Genomic DNA, 16,209 nt, shown 5'->3' on the forward strand with positions numbered 1-16,209 from the left:
TAACAGTACTTTTCTATTGCAAAGGTGAAATATGATGTGATGGGGGGCCTTCGCTTTTCTGTGCCTGGAGAATGAGCGGTAAAAAACCGTGCGATCTCCCCGTTACCAGTTCCTGATTAACAGGATCTGTTGCACCTGCGTCACATTAAACCTCCCCTGCCATTACCAGCTACCACTGTCACCTGTGATATGGCCTGATGTAAACCATAAACAACAATAAACAAACATGATAAACGGCTCCTACATAATGTACTGACAGGAGCCAATGTACCTGCATATAAATACTGATAAAGTATGATTTGCTGCACTTTAAGTAGTATTTTGAATGCAAGACTTTTATTTGAAATGGAATATTTCACATTGTGATAGTGCAACTTTTGCTCAAGTAAAGAATCTGAATGCATTTTAGACCACAATAAAAGTATACAGTATTATTAGAGTTCTCTGCCCCACATTGTGTTTTAGCATCCTCTGTCCTCACATGAACATCCTGCTCATTATCACGTATCAGAGCAGCATTTCCTGAGGTCTTGAAGGGCGATGAACCCACTGTGGGGCAGCGATGGAAGAAATATTCAGAAGTACCAGTGCAACGGTGCAGAAGTAAGTTAAAGTACAGTCAGGTAAAATAAACAAAAAAAAAACTGAGGGGTTGTGAGATGATTTATGGAAGAGGAAAGAGGAAAAAAATCATTTTTATACACAGATTTGTATTTTGGACTTTTTTCTATTTTTCATTTTCTTGTGAAATATTCACTTGACCTTTTTGGACCTCAAACAGTTATTTACATAAAAGCATTTGAGAGTGGAAATCCCTCTTTGTTGTAACTGATAGCAACTCAAACACATCTGAAGCATGACAAGAGGCTCAAACCAGACACAACTTTTTTATTAAGGGGGCGCTGCGGCTCAGGAGGCGGAGTGGATTGGCAGATACAGGTCAATACATTAATGTGTGTGTGTGTGTGTGTGTGTGTGTATGAGAGAGGATGGCAAACTGTAAAGCACTTTGGATAAGTGCTCTGTATTGTAAAAAACATTTTTTATTATAAGGGGACAAAAGCCACAACTGTATTTTATGTAATTAATAAATAAATCATATGTTTACATCTTTACCTGAGAAGAAACTGATAAATAAATGTAATGGAGTCATTTTTAATAGTGAAGGTGAGGAGAGGTGGAGGAGAAGTATAAGGTAGCATTTGGAGAGTGTCTCTGTAAAATAAACACACTGCACACATCCATCTGTTGATTTAATCCATTTTAATAAATAAATACAGAAAAATAAGTTCATGGCTCCATAGAGACGTGGTCCTAGTTATAATGCAGGTCAGTAGACACAGACACGCTGAGGAGAGACAGGCTGCAATCACACAGGATCAAATAATGGGATTTTATCCCTCTTCTGCACAGATTTGATGCTTCCACGGTTGATGAAATATGAGCAATTAATCAGATTTCACGTGACAGTCGCTCCGTATATAGGCGAGGACTGTCCGCTCACAGGTCACGAGTTAAAAATCCAATTTGTTGAACCCATGAAGCTGCAGTGACTAACAGGAATAAGCTCTGTTTACTGAACTATAAGAGGAGGATGTAGCTTATTGTACAGCTTTGGCCTTCTGTTACTCTACAAATCTTTACTCTTCATGTCTGAGGTTCCAAAGAAGGAAAACGTAGTATGCTTGTGAAAATATAGGAATACACTGAGGCATTATATGGTAGAATAATACCATGTGGAGGGACTCCTCGGCTACACAATAACATGTCACTGTTATTCGGTCCAAATGACCAACAAATCCATCCATCAATCCCAGAATACTGCTTGTAGTAAGCTACCAGCTACAATAGTTGTACTGTGTGCAATTCATCATTCAATGGGTTACCTAAAGGTACAGTTACACAAGAATAAGATCCTGTTAGATCCAAGACACATGGAGGTATATTGTGATAAATAACAGTAATAACATGCACAAAGTCACATATCTCTTCAGAGAATTAATATCTTTGTCATATTATAAAAAAGAAAAAATAAGGAACTTCATATCTGCACATTCAAAATAAAACTGTTATGATCAAATATTATTCAAATGTTCAATATAATCAAAAAGAATATCTTCAAATACTATGGAAGACCTGCATCCCAATCAACGATCAGTGGTCCTATAAACAGTATCATACAGTATGTTAGGACAAGCCATTATAGTTATAAGACTTTAGCATTAAGAGAACGAAAAAAATCATCATCTCAGTCTTCGGCACATATCATATCATATCATATCATATCATATCATATCATATCATATCATATCATATCATATCATATCATTTCATAACAGTCTCAGTCTTTCTTTATCTTAAGCTTATATTAACGAGAGAAGCAGGTTGTGCAAAGGGAGGAGGAAACGAGTGCTACTCTGTAGCAGAAGCTGGTTCGACGTTTATTCTAATTTATACAATATAAAATATGAAATCATGGATCTACTGAGTGCATGTGCTAGAATATTCTGACCTTAAGAGCTTGTTTTTTTTTTTTTCTTTTTACAGTCAGAACCGAAACGACACAGTGGCCACATACAGTATGAAACCCATTTTTATCATTGTAGGCACCTTTTGAACAAACAAAACAGACTATAGCTTATTCAGTAAAAACTGTTGCAGTTGTTATGTCTATCTCTTGCTGTCCCCTGCCTTCCTGTGCAGGTAGGTTCAGTATTGTTTCTAAGCTACAGATTGGACGCAGTCTTCTCATTGCAATTCTATGGTTGCTCCTGTACGCAGCAGCAAAATGGATGAGGTTCTACTAAGTCTGACTACTGTGCTGTACACCACCTTCAGCTTAACACAATGTTGATTACATGAGCACAATAAACCGAGTGTTAGTAGGTATGAAGCTGTACACGTCCCATCCTGTACACTTGGTGTTTGCATGCCGAGGGCCTTTCCTCTGTGCAGTGGAGAGGCTCAGCGGGGAGCTCAGTGGTCTGCCACTTCACAGCGTCTGTGCTCACTAGTCAGCCACTTGCCGAATGCTAAACAAGCTCGTATGTCCCAAGTGGTTGAGCGGCACATCACAGATAGCACCCGGGCTGGTTCCTCTTATAGCACATGGCAGCAGTTGTACTGAGCCAGCGGGAGGATCTTGGGCTTGTTGTGAGTGGGTATGTTGAAGGCCAGAGCTTTTTCACACAGAGGGAACTGAAAGAGTCTCTCACGCAACTTTAGGCTGTGTCGTTTCCCCTGCTCCACCCTCGGAGCAGCCTCATCCCGGGTCCCAAGTGCATTGTGGGGTTGCGGTCTGTCTGTTATGAGGTCTTGTCGTGCATCTTCCTCTGTTTTTTCTTCTTGTTCGCCTCCTCTCTCTGTCTTTGGAGCATCTTTACAGTTAAGGCCGAGTCTGACAGAGGACGCAGGGATGGAGGGAGGGGGTTTGTTGGTGTTGTTGTTGGGTTCTGTCTCCTCGTCCGTTCCTTCCTCTGCAGCTGTGAGGTCTTGCTGCCCCTGACAACACGGGACCCCCAGACCAGGCAGAGAGGACGGCGGGACTTCAGGAGTCTGACTCACAGACTTGTCTCCATGACTGACTGGTTGGTCTGAAATCACACACCCACTGTCTTTTTTCTCTATTTCCATCTCTGTCTCCATATTGTCGTCCGCTGCCGCCTCATCCTCCTCTATTTCCTCCACTGAGTCTTCTCTTTCTTCCTCTTCTCTGCAGATTTGATCATGTGCTTCATCACCTGCCTCCTCAGCTTCTTTCTCTGGCTCTGTCACTAACACAGATGCCAAACATTCTCCCTCTTGTACCAAAATGCCCTCCTCTTCCTCTTCCTCTTCCTCCTCCTCTTCCTCCTCACAGATCTGCTGGAGTGCAGGCAGGTTCTTGGTAACCGGAGGCTCCTCAGCTGGAGGTGGACGGAGGGTGTAGCTGAGACTGGGCTGCCAGGGCCCGGGGAAAGCCTGCTGAGAGGGGGGCCTCGCAGCAAGCAAGTCCCCGCACTCTGGCACTCCTAAGCGGGGAGAGCTGGGAGACAGGGCCCCTGAGAGCCAGTATGGTGGGGCCTCTGGGCTGAGCAGCGCGTTGTCCAACCCCTGCAGCCAGTCATGAGCCTCGATCTCCTCAAGCGAGGCACGGCGAGACGGATCCTTCTGAAGCATCCTGGAGATCAGACTGACAGAGGAGAGGACAGAGGGATGTACTGTTTAATGAAGAGGATACACGGTGCTGGTTACTTGCTTCACATTTTAGTGATCAGCCATTAAAGCAAACTGATCTGATGCAGAGAATGACCTGATTTAGAGCTGATCTAGGCCATATCCACACATCTTAACTCTGAATAATACTGAAATAGCTTGAAACCTGTAAGAGTTTATAATATTCAGAAGGTTTTTCTTTCTATTCTCCTTATTTTCCGACATCAAACACACCCTCATGTGACCGAGGGCTGAGTCATATGACGAGCGCAGGGTCAGATGTTGCAGGATGTGTTTGCGGCCGCAGCTAATATTTATGCCTGTCGCCTTCTAACTTCATCTGCATGGAGAAGAAACATGTGTATAAAGGCGTTCATTCAGTAAGCGTCCAGAGTGAGAACAGCATGCAGAGATACTGTTGTTGTTGTTTTACGCATGCAACCTGCACTGTTGCTCAGTTTTTATGGTGCAATTTGTACCACACTAACCAAACTGGCAGGTTTCAGTATTTTTAAACCACCGATTTCACTATCCTGGATGTATATACATATATACATATATATATATGCTCATGTTTGAAGGATAATGCTGGTTTAATTCTATATTTTTTTAATCGTCCACAAATTCAATGCAAAGACCAAAACAACCGTGTGTCAGTCTGTCTCTTGATACTTTCTGAATTTCCTTCCCTGTCTTTGACACTCAGCCCCAAACCCATCCCTGCCCGAAGATGTAGCTCTTTTAAAAAAAAACAGCTCATAAATATATAATGTAACATATAATTTAATTTTTAAAATGGCTCTGTAATTTCCTAAAACAGCTGGGCACTGTAGCTTTTAGCAAATGTTATTCAAACAGGATTAAATAATGCATTCTTGGGGGACTACTTTCCGCTGTGGATTAATACACATTTGTTGCTCTAGTGAGTGCTTGTATCACTGTAATGTGGGATTGACTTAAAATAAACTACATTGTGCAACAGTGTGGGTCACTGATATGTTTTTAATGGAGCTCTATGGTACACAGACAGCGGTGGGAAGCATTCATTGTTGGTCCAAGCATCCTCCTCCTATTTTGATTATTCCTCTGTAGAGTCAAGAGTGAGCTAATGAAATCATCTGGAAGACTGTGTTTTTTCAGGTTTTTATCTGAGAGTAACATCCTTCACTCTCGTAGTTAAAACTCCACTGATGTTTACCCTGCTGTCCTGAAGGTTAAGTGAGAGGACACATTGACTTGTATTTTGTTCCAAGAGTGTGTTTGTGTGCAGTTTAAAGTTTCAGGCCACAGATATTTTTGTATTAATGAAAACAATAGCCAGTGTTTGATACTGTAGATACACACGCTGTTTCATGCCAAGAGAGTAATCACTGTATTTGCAGCAGGCCGGAAAAAATGTCCGAGACAATTAGGACACTAAAATTATCCACTGAAACGTAGATTAATGCGATGATTTTACAGTCGGTAGCTCTTTAGGACACCACGTCTATTCAGCAGCAGAAAATCTCAGGGAGAGAATAACGTGCAAATATCATAAAGTTGCTTTGTATTTTACAGATAAATCTTTTTTTCTTTTTTTTTTTAAGCTGTGGTCAGACGGGGGCCTTCATCTTGGTATAAGTCTCGTTTCATGTGCAGTATATGTGTGACTGATCCTCCACACTCACTCTCTGCAGTCGTCTGAAACGTGCTCTGGGATGGAGTAGCGACAGTCCAGAATCATGACGAGGGTCTCGCTGTCGTTGGTTTCCTGAAAGGGAGGGACTCCACACACCAACATGTACAGGATCACCCCGAGAGACCAGATATCTGGAACACACACACACACACACACACACACACACACACACACACACACACACACAGAAAAGCACCAAAATTAGCCTTAAATAGCAAATCATCTCAGGCCTTAAAATAGCAAACACTCCCTCTGCTCTCTGATCATATTTAGAATACTGTGAGCTTCATGGTTCATGAAGGGATATTTTGAAATATTTGTCCCTTTTGTATTTGGCTTGAAAAAAATCCAGCAGTTATTTTCTGAGGCGGCCCAGAGATGAGGTGAATCTGATTCTGCCCCACAAATCTACATAAAAGGATCAGAGTCAAAATAACCCCATTATTCATGGTTCTCGGCAGCGAAATTCTATTTTCTCCCGCCTCCTCCACATCCTCGACAGAGAGGTCAGAGGTCAGGGTGACGGTGGTCTCCAAGGTGAGTGCTGAATGAGGTTACATTGGGTTCTTCCTCAGTCGGGTGAAAAAAATATGAGGAAAATGCTTGAGTAATGTCTGGATGTCCGGTTTGACTAGTATGAGCTGTAGACGGGTGGGCTTCGTGCACATTTTCACGCACACACACATACGTAGGCGTCCCGGTGCGCTGACAGTGTGTTCTTTTCCTGTCTCCTCCCTTTCCTTCCCCTACCCCCCCCCTCCCTCCTTCCCTCCCCCCTCCTTTCTCTTGCACTCATGCAGACGCAGTGAGAGGAGGTCCATGTGAACTCAGAACAGCCTGAACAGGCGAGAACAGTATGGCTGCTTCAAGGAAACACACACACACACACACACACACACACACACACACACACAAACACACACACATTCACATGCAGAGGAAAGAGAGCTGAGGGCTGAAGGCCATAACAAACAGAGGGCTTGTTGTGGTGTTGTGCTATTCTGAGAATGATCTTGCTTTCCTTTTTCTGTCTCTCCTTGTGTTTCTCCCAAACACTGGAAATAAGAACACTGCACACTCTGTTCTCATTGTGTGTTAATCCCGATGCAACAACACCAGAAATACAACAGATCACATGTCCAATAAAACGCTGCCTCTGCCAGTATCACTCTTGTTTCACGAGTCAGTTAAAGGGCAATTATTTTGCAGCATGTCAAAGTTTCAACAAAGTCTCAACTTAACCCAGTGAAATATCTCAACATCTACTACATGAATTGGCAGAATTTTTTGTAGATATTCACGATCTCCAGATGATAAATCCTACTGATTATGACGGACTTCTCACTTTGTCTAATACTAAATGCCTGTACCACTAATGACATTCTCATCAGCCTCAGATGTACTTCGTGTGAAGTGCTCACTAGCAAATATTAGCATGCTAACATGCTAAACTAAGATGATGAACATGGTAAACATCATACATGCTGATGTCAGCATTCATCTCAAGGCACCCCTCAGCCTGAGCACAACTTCACTGAACAGCTTTTTATCAGGACAGCGTGACTGTTGACATTTATTACACTAGACTGCTGACTTAAGTGGAAATCTTATTTGTGCCACAAAAACCATCTGATTATTCTGCTTGTTTTTACAAAAATGGTGCCATCAACATACTTTTCTGAGAATTTACGCACACAGCATTAGATAAGAATACAGCACCATTGTTGTGCATTAACTCGCCAATTAGTTCAGACTATTTAAAATAACACGTGATAGTGCAAGATGTACAAGTTTTCAAGAAATAATCATAATAATCATAAGATAATCATTGCATTGCAGAGATCTGGATTATCTGCTTTTTCTCATATCTGCAACACACTATAGTGAGATCAATGAGCAGTAATATACAGTCGTATCAGCAAAAACTTGAAAAAGTTTTGTTGTTAACTTTTACATTATAACATCCTAAGCAGATCAGATATCTGCAACAATACATCAATATCCAAACACTGAAGTTCATTCAGATCCACATCTATCCAGAGATTCTCACATGTACCAGCCGCATGTGTGACACACATTCAGCCATTGTCCCACATTATACTCATGGTGGTCCAAACAACAGCCCTCAGTCCTCGCCATACAATGTACACTCATGTGCACGCTCACATGCACGCTCGCTTCAGTCCAGAGACGTGTTATGCAACAGGGAGGAGAAGCCACTGACTGCTGGGAGTGTGCTTTTCTCTGCTCGCTGGGGAATATCACACATTCTCACCACGCATTAGTGTTCTGCTGACGGTACAAACATCACACACACACACACACACATATATACATACTGTATAAATAGTTGAAAGAAGTTTACCTATAAAACGGTTGAGCCACAGTAAAGCTAAGAAGAGCAAATTGAATGATCCGTTTCTCTGGCACGGCTGTGGCCCTGTTTAGGGGCCGCCTCCTTTGAAGTACGCACTTTAAGACTAATACGTCATAAAGGGTCAACAATGTGGCCCTGTTCCAAAGGGTCCTCTAAGTTCACACAAAACATGCGGCTCTTTTTTTTGTCCACTTTTGAATATCCCAGCATCCATTGCATGGACACTTGAGTGGTGAATTAAGGTCATCTGTCACTGACTAACTCTACCTCTGACATAATGATCCTGATAAAGCTGTGTTGTGCATGCAGAGGGACATTTTTACCCAATATAGGCATCACTGTGACTATTTGATGACTTTGTGTGGTCACCGTCCAGTGACTTAAGGTCAAGTGGAAATCACTCTCCAATCTGCTTCACAAGGCATTATTTGTTGGGAATCAGTGAAACAGTAATGGATCATCTAAGACATGTCTTTAAAATATTTGGACACCTTTTTAAAATAGCAATCGTAAAATTATAGGAGGGCAATTTTCTTTTACTTCAGGAATTTAGTATTGCACTTTCATTAAGTTGGGGGACTTGATTCTAAAAACAGATTGACGATCCTACAGACATAAGGTCAGATCAGTTCAGCCGAGTACAAGATATCCTGAAGTTTAATCCCCAGTGTGAATTTAGCTCCAAAAGCACTGGATCTTACATTTTCCATGATGCAACTTGGGAAAGTCTTTTGTTAGACACTCACTGCCTACGTCTTTCAAACGCTACACCCTCAGTTAGTACGTTCCCCTTAAATCCAAGAAACAATCTTGATGATCTCAGGATTATGTGTTTTTGTTTGTTTTCCCAACCTTGGTAATACTAACCATGACAAGTAAACTGATCTTAGAGTACTACAACTTTAAGTCTCAAGTCAGGATCAATTTCATATCCTCAATTTCATATCCTCTTTCATCCTCTTCTTCATCTCGAGAAAACCTTTACACATTAAGACATGCTGTGTACAAAGGGCTTGTTTATAATCAGTGTTGTGCAATTTCTCTCCCAAAGCGATGCGTCTGTTTTTGGATTTTGTTGCTAAGAGAGATGATTTGTTCTCTGTTACAAGTTAGTCACTTACAAACACTGTTATAATTTCCAACACGCCTAGTGGTGGCACGCTAGATCTGGGCTTCTCAAGCTTTGGAAAAAGGCTTTATTTATATAAACAGTCCCCAGCCTTCAGGTTGGTATGAAAACACTGACAAAGGGGTTTTGTCTATATGGCTGTGCAGCTACTCCTTGATCTAAAATGGGATGTTTGTCGGGGACTTACAATGTGCTGGCAAACAAGCAACCATCCACCCCGGAGCAGAGAAATGAGCGGTGTATAGGATGTGGTGGCGAGCCAAAGAGGAGGCATGGAAAGCCATTATTCTAAACGAGACTTTTTGCTGTGGTTCAATACATCACACTGGAGAGCACATCAGAAAGCTCTAACCCAACTTGACCTCAGACTTCATCACTGAGCTGGACTCATTTTCAATCACAAAGCTTGTAAATGATCTTCAAAGAACGTGACCGACACCAAAACACCATTTATTGCTTTACAGTTTTAGAAAGCAGATTTTTATCCCATCAAATTAAATTTTTGCTGCATTGAAAAAAAAGAAATACTGTGATATAACATTATCTGCATGGCTGAGTTATCAAGGCAAATTATTAGATGGCCAAACAACCAAACAGGCCCCAGAAATTCAAAGTTAAGAGCCTGTGGGTGAATCTGTCTGTGTCACAACAACACACAATTCCATTTACACCTCAAAGTGTAAATTTAAGTGTGTAGCTGACGCCCAGAGAGACTCACACTATCTGTCAAATGCATGAGTTCCTCCTGCACAAAACATGCTCCGTCAATTTCAGCCTTTTGTGCTTCTTATCTGACTATTTATGTAAGTTGTGGCCAAGACCAACTTCTCCCTCATAACTCACCAATCTACCACCCATTAGCAGGCTACCATGTACCGCAAAGTAATTTCCTTAAAGTAATTTCCTCGTCTGTGAGGCGAAGCCTAATATTAACACTCACACTTGAAAAACTGTACACACATGCATGCACACAGTAAAGGGCAGATGTTATGTAATTGTAGGAAGTGTTTATCTTTGTCAAAGGCGAAAGACCCTGTGGACCTTCCTGTCTCTCCTCCACATCATATGACTATCATCAAACATACACACACACACACACACATACACAAACACACACACCATGTCCTCAAACACAGCACACGGTAAAGACTCTCAGAAGTGAAGGAACCACAGTGAATTAAGTCTGTTTAAATGAGACGGAAATATCAACGGGACACAGAGAGCAGTCTGTGTGTGTGTCTGTGTGTGTGTGTGTGTGTGTGTGTGTGTAGAGACGGGTTTATGAGTCACCTTACTAATCTGAGATAACTAGGGGACATCTCTTCCTCTGTGCAGCTCAGGATTAACACACAAATAAACACACACAAACATATATACATATAAATATATCTGAGGGCGTGTGTGTGTGTGTGTGTGGGTGATGGAAGTGTACATTTCTATCAAAGCGATTACATAATCATGATATCCACAGGTTGAGTCATGTTAGTGTAGAATAGAACAGAGAAGTGCACTCGAGTTGAAGTGAAGCAGAAAGAAGTCTTTGAGGAGGTAATACAAACGCACACAAATGGATTTAAATGGACACCCTTCATGTGGACGCTTTTAGAAACAGGAAGTAACATGAAAAAAAAATGAAAAAAGGGAACTAATGCAACTCATAAGTCATGTCGAAGTTATGGATGCATGTGAGCAATGTTTCCTCACGGCCCCTCCTTGTTCTACTCGTGCTGTACCCTTGGTTGGCGAAGAAAAAACCATCCCACTGAGCCCATTATACACAGACATGGTAAGTTAATGTGAAAGAGAGAAAATTCAAAGCCTTTCACTTTCTTGCCCCATTTTCCAACTCATTCTTTCCACAGGTAGTATTTCCTCCAAACAAAAACAAATGCTGTAGATGTCCTTCCACAAGAACATCCGCTCGCTGTGCAGCTGGGATGCATTTGTATTCAGTGGAGATGCATTTGTAGTCACCAGAATAAATAGCGGCCAAACCCTGCCAGAATCCAGCCTAGTCCAGCTTAGCAGATAAGACCACCGACCTCCCTGAAGCGGACATGCTGTGCAACCCCCCCCCAGGAGATATAAAACCTAATCCCTCAGTTTTCCCTCGGTTTCTATAATGTCAAATCCCACAATCTACCTGCCCGCCTCACCTCTAATGTCAGATAATTCCCAACCGTACAGACCGACCTCTCTAAACAGCGAAGCATGATACTCTCTCTTTTCTGCTATCTGCCTTTGTCTTCGCACACACAGACATACAAATGCTTGCTATGCAGTGTAAGAGTCCAGTGGTGAGCTGCAGTGTTTGGTTCCACTGCAGAACGTGCCCACTTGGCTCATGACTGGCTGGCTTGCTGAGACTGACCCAGATACGCACACTAATCCTATACAGACATACACATACATCCACACATCCACACACACACACACACACACACACACACACACACACAGAGGCACAAATAGATAAAAGCAAGGAAATACAGAGCAGGACCACACACACACACACACACAAACACAAACTGAGATACAATACAATACACAGGAATACATACACAGGGTCAAAGGGACAAATATGGCCACACAAACACTCCACACATAGAGGTAAAGTGATGAATCTGCACATGCACACACACACACACACACACACACACGCGCGGGCTCATGCAAACAGGCACAATTACAAACAATAAATCCTTCCAGCTGAACTCGGCATATGGACCATTTGTCATGTTAACAGTTTGTTGTAGCCGAGGCCAAACACAATCACATGAGTTTTTTTGTTTCTTGGCATTGGAAACAGCAGCTGACAAAACAATCTCACCTTATCTTACTTCCTCTGCTGATGATCAAAAGCTCCAGAACAGCTACTAAATGGACCCTGTGAGGCTGTTCTGTCAACTGCTATTTCTGTGATCAAGCATGAACTCTAAAAACCGACAATGGACCTCAATCAGCACCTACCAACACCTAACGCCATGACAGGTGGGAAAACTCTGATGTGGGCTCTGATGAGGATCATGGCATATGAAAGAAAGCTCCAGAACAAGGATGAGGGAGTAAAATAATTGAATTAAATCAGCTGAGAAAAAGTGGATTTACAAAGATTTTGATCCATACTTCATTTCAAGCGCTGATATCAGAACAGAATGACAATGATTTGAATGTATGCGAGTGTGTTACAGCAAATTTAATGTTCACAACTAGAAGCCTGCGCATACTTGCTTATCTGGGCCAATGGTTTTACGACCTTTGTGGCCCCTGACCCTTCAGGCGGAAAGATGCTTGTGATCCCTCGCCACCAGTCGGTCAATGGGCTGTGACCAGATTAATCAAAGAGTGATTTTTTTTTTCTTGCATTGTATGAAATCGTTCATCATAATGTTGGTAGAATTGTCCAGTAATTCAGAAGAAGATAAGCGACGTTTGGATGAAACTTTAAAATAATCATAATTTGTATGTATTTTCTGTTTTCCTATTCTCTGAAACATCTTGCGTCCCCATGTGGCGGCGCCATGACCCCCCAGTTTAGGAATCACTGATCTATTCCAATAGTTCAATCTAAACAAAAAAACAAAACCCCCCCAAAAAAATCAACATTTCTCACCGACAGCTGGAGCATCATACTCTTCTCCCAGCAGAATCTCTGGAGCGGAGTACGCCAGCGACCCACAGCTGGTGGCCAACATTGTCCCCGGTTGGAATAAGTTGCTGAACCCAAAGTCCGTCAGCTTCACCGCCCCCTGCTGGGGAAAGAATACCACGTTCTCTGGCTTCAGGTCCCGGTGCACCACGTGGAGCTGGTGGCAGTATGCCACAGCGCGCACTATCTGGGCGAAATGGCGCTTGGCGGTGCCCTCGGCGACACCTCCCTCATGGCGGAGGATGTAGTCGTAGAGGTCGCCCCCCTCAGCCAGCTCCATGACCAGGTAGAGGGTGGTGGGTGTGTCGATGACCTCGTAGAGGCGAACCACGTTGGGGTGCTGGACCAGCCTCATGCACCTGAAAATGATTCGTTATGACGGTGAGATAATCAGTGAGTAATTCAAGGAAGTAAGAATGTAAGATTTGAAGATGAAGATACTCTGAGTGATGCTTCTCCTTCAGGGCACCTTAAAATTTAGACAGGAGTTTATTTTTTTGTTCCATTTTTGGCAGATAAGATTGAAACGGACCACACACAGTCTAAAATCCCTGTCTGTTTGAAATCCCATTAAATCTGACCTTAAAAAAGCTGACTATAAAGTGCTCCCATTTTGTTTTTCAATTTTTTTTCAACCCTTTTAATCTTTTCTTCTTAACCTCTGTCCTTAATAATTTTATTATGTACCTCACTTCCTGTAAGAGGTGGCTTGTTGCCATAACATCAAGTTTTGTCTTGTCAATCATCTTGACAGCCACCAGTTGGCCAGTGTTGACGTGACGAGCCAGTTTAACCACTGCAAAGTGGCCCCTGCCCAACGTCCGTCCCAGATGGTAGAGTCCGCTGAGATCAGAGCGACCGGGGCTGCACCTGGGGTCGAGATGTCCATCCTGGGTTGAGATTATCTCTCCAGCGGAGTCCATGTTTGAAACAAAGAGGGGATTGGGAAGGAAGGAGGGTAGAGGAGGGATTGAACTGGACGACTTCAGGGGCTGGAGGCGAATACAAAAGGTACAAAAGGAAAGAGGAGATGGGGAATAGTTGTCTCACGGCGTCAAGGTGTAGGGAGTCGCCTGGCAGGACAAAGAAAAGACAACACAATGAGACGAAATGACTGTGTTGATAATTTTGGCCTTTGGCCCAAAGGGAAAAGGGCTTTAGATGAGGTCAGCTGCTGCTAATGCCTCATCCCTTCAGGCACAGCACCAGTAATAGATTGATGTTTCACATCTCTTATCAAAGACAGAGACGACAGAACAAGTTTAAATTAAGTAGTGAAGACTAGATTACAATGTATAGGATTATAGTGCAGTGAGAGCAGCAGAGGGTAAAATGTTCTTCTATTGTCTGTGATGTTGAAGGGCTGTTTGTCTCTATCTCAAATAACACCCATCCAGCACAAAGATTGGCACGCTAAATCAATACTGTAACAGGAAACCATAATGTATGTGTGTGAGAGTGTGTGTGTGTGTGTGTGTGTGTGTGTGTTTGTGTGTCATTAGTTTCGCTAAGAGGGTCAGAAGGTGTCATTAGACCTGATGATGTCATCATCAGATCTTCCCCAGGGTAACTAGTTCAGCTGCCATCATCATCTTCATTACCACGGTCATCATCAATGCAATTATCACTGAGTGTCAGTCAGCTTCATTGTTGTTTTCCCTCATCATATTCACCCTTATTACCATCACCAACACTGTCAACACTTCATCATCATCACCATCATCACTTATTCATCACTATGTAGCAGCATTATTGTTACCTGTACAGACAACAGCAGCCTTTTCCAACATGTTTAAATCCCCTCTCGCAGCTTCACTGGGCCAAGTGGACAGCAGCAGGCCCGGCCGTGTTAAATGCGCTGATATCCTTGGCGTTACAGTTTTATCAGATCCTAAACACTGCGTAATCTTGCCCACGGGCTGCTACACTTGTGTTACGGCCAGCTGTTCTACACTTGGCCTCAACTGCAGTCCCGAGTTGGCACATACGCATGTAGTCAGTCACCCTCCCGGCTCGCTGCTCAACACCTCCAAACAAACGCTTGCAACAACCTCACTGACACTGACAGCGCCAAACGGAACAACACACTGCCAGAGATACAGTAACCTCGGCGCTAACTTACCATTGTTGTGCAAATAACCCCCGTAGCTGCTGCGCGTTTCTTTCACTGTCACTCCACAGCCTCACACTTAATGTCACTGCTGAATTCAAACGTGGAAAATGACAGCGCCGCCTCCTCCTCCTCGTTTTCTTTCATAATACTCCATACTCGCGGTCCGTGAGAGCACATACTTTTCTCATGACTGCCTGCCTGCCTCGATTCATTCCAGAGTCTCGAGCTGTGTGACCGCGCGCCCGCTCCGCAGAGGGAGACACACACACACAAGCGCGCGCGCGCGCGCACTTACACACACACACACACACGCACACACAGGAGGCAAGACAGCGGAGGAACGGAACATCTCGTGGACGCGCGTGTCCAGAGCAGCTTCCTTCTGACGTCAATACATTCCAACTCGCTCCCGCGGCGCAGCAGCAGCAGCAGCAGCAGCCAGCAGACAGCAGCCAGCAGACAGCAGCCAGCCAGCGGCCGCGAGCCTCTCGTACGCAGCGGAGAGAGGAAAATGACTGAATGAATGCCGCGGAAGTCCAAGAAATTACATAACTATCTAATGTGTTTCTTTTTCCTCTAAATAGCAGGAAGGCACAATGAGCTTGACCATAACATATATAACAACTTGAATTCCTAACATGCTTCTATTGTAATGACTTTATTTATATTGGCCGGAATTTATACAAAAGATTCAGGGGAAGGGAAATGACAACCTAAACAAACAAACAAACAAGAAAAGTTGTTCCCTTTTATACTCTTAGTTTGTTCTTAGAAAGTGGAATGTCCTGAGGAACATTCACATAGTATTCCTCCACAATCTCTAAAGGGAGCTACAGTATGTCAGGTAGTATTTACTAATGATCTTATCATTTAAATGTAAGTTTGTTTGTGTGTGGTAGCTCGTTTCCATGCCCATTTAGTTTGTAGCATCACATCACACTGACATTCTCATTCTTAAAATGGACTTAATTTAATGTCTTTTTGTTATTATCTGTAGGTTTTCCCTTCCAAGCATTGTTATTCTGTAAAGCTACACTCGTCTGCATTAATCATAGCTGATCTCATCCCA

General features: G+C 43.0%; 1 protein-coding gene across 1 annotated transcript; it reads right to left on the bottom strand.

Moving 5' to 3' along the window:
- Nucleotides 1-1,262: 1,262 nt before the first annotated feature.
- Nucleotides 1,263-15,385, bottom strand: LOC111222529 (serine/threonine-protein kinase SRK2H-like). Its single transcript, XM_022746292.1, has 5 exons — nt 15,150-15,385; nt 13,715-14,100; nt 12,992-13,386; nt 5,862-6,003; nt 1,263-4,171 (listed from the first exon to the last, which is right to left on the bottom strand). The coding sequence occupies exons 2-5, from the start codon at nt 13,948-13,950 to the stop codon at nt 3,100-3,102; spliced, it is 1,845 nt and encodes a 614-aa protein (XP_022602013.1). The 5' UTR covers nt 13,951-14,100; nt 15,150-15,385; the 3' UTR covers nt 1,263-3,099.
- Between the last annotated feature and the right edge of the window lie 824 nt (nt 15,386-16,209).

This window comes from Seriola dumerili, unplaced genomic scaffold, assembly GCF_002260705.1.
Source record: "Seriola dumerili isolate Sdu_G_001 unplaced genomic scaffold, Sdu_1.0 BDQW01000097.1, whole genome shotgun sequence".
Taxonomy (NCBI): Eukaryota; Metazoa; Chordata; class Actinopteri; order Carangiformes; family Carangidae; genus Seriola; species Seriola dumerili.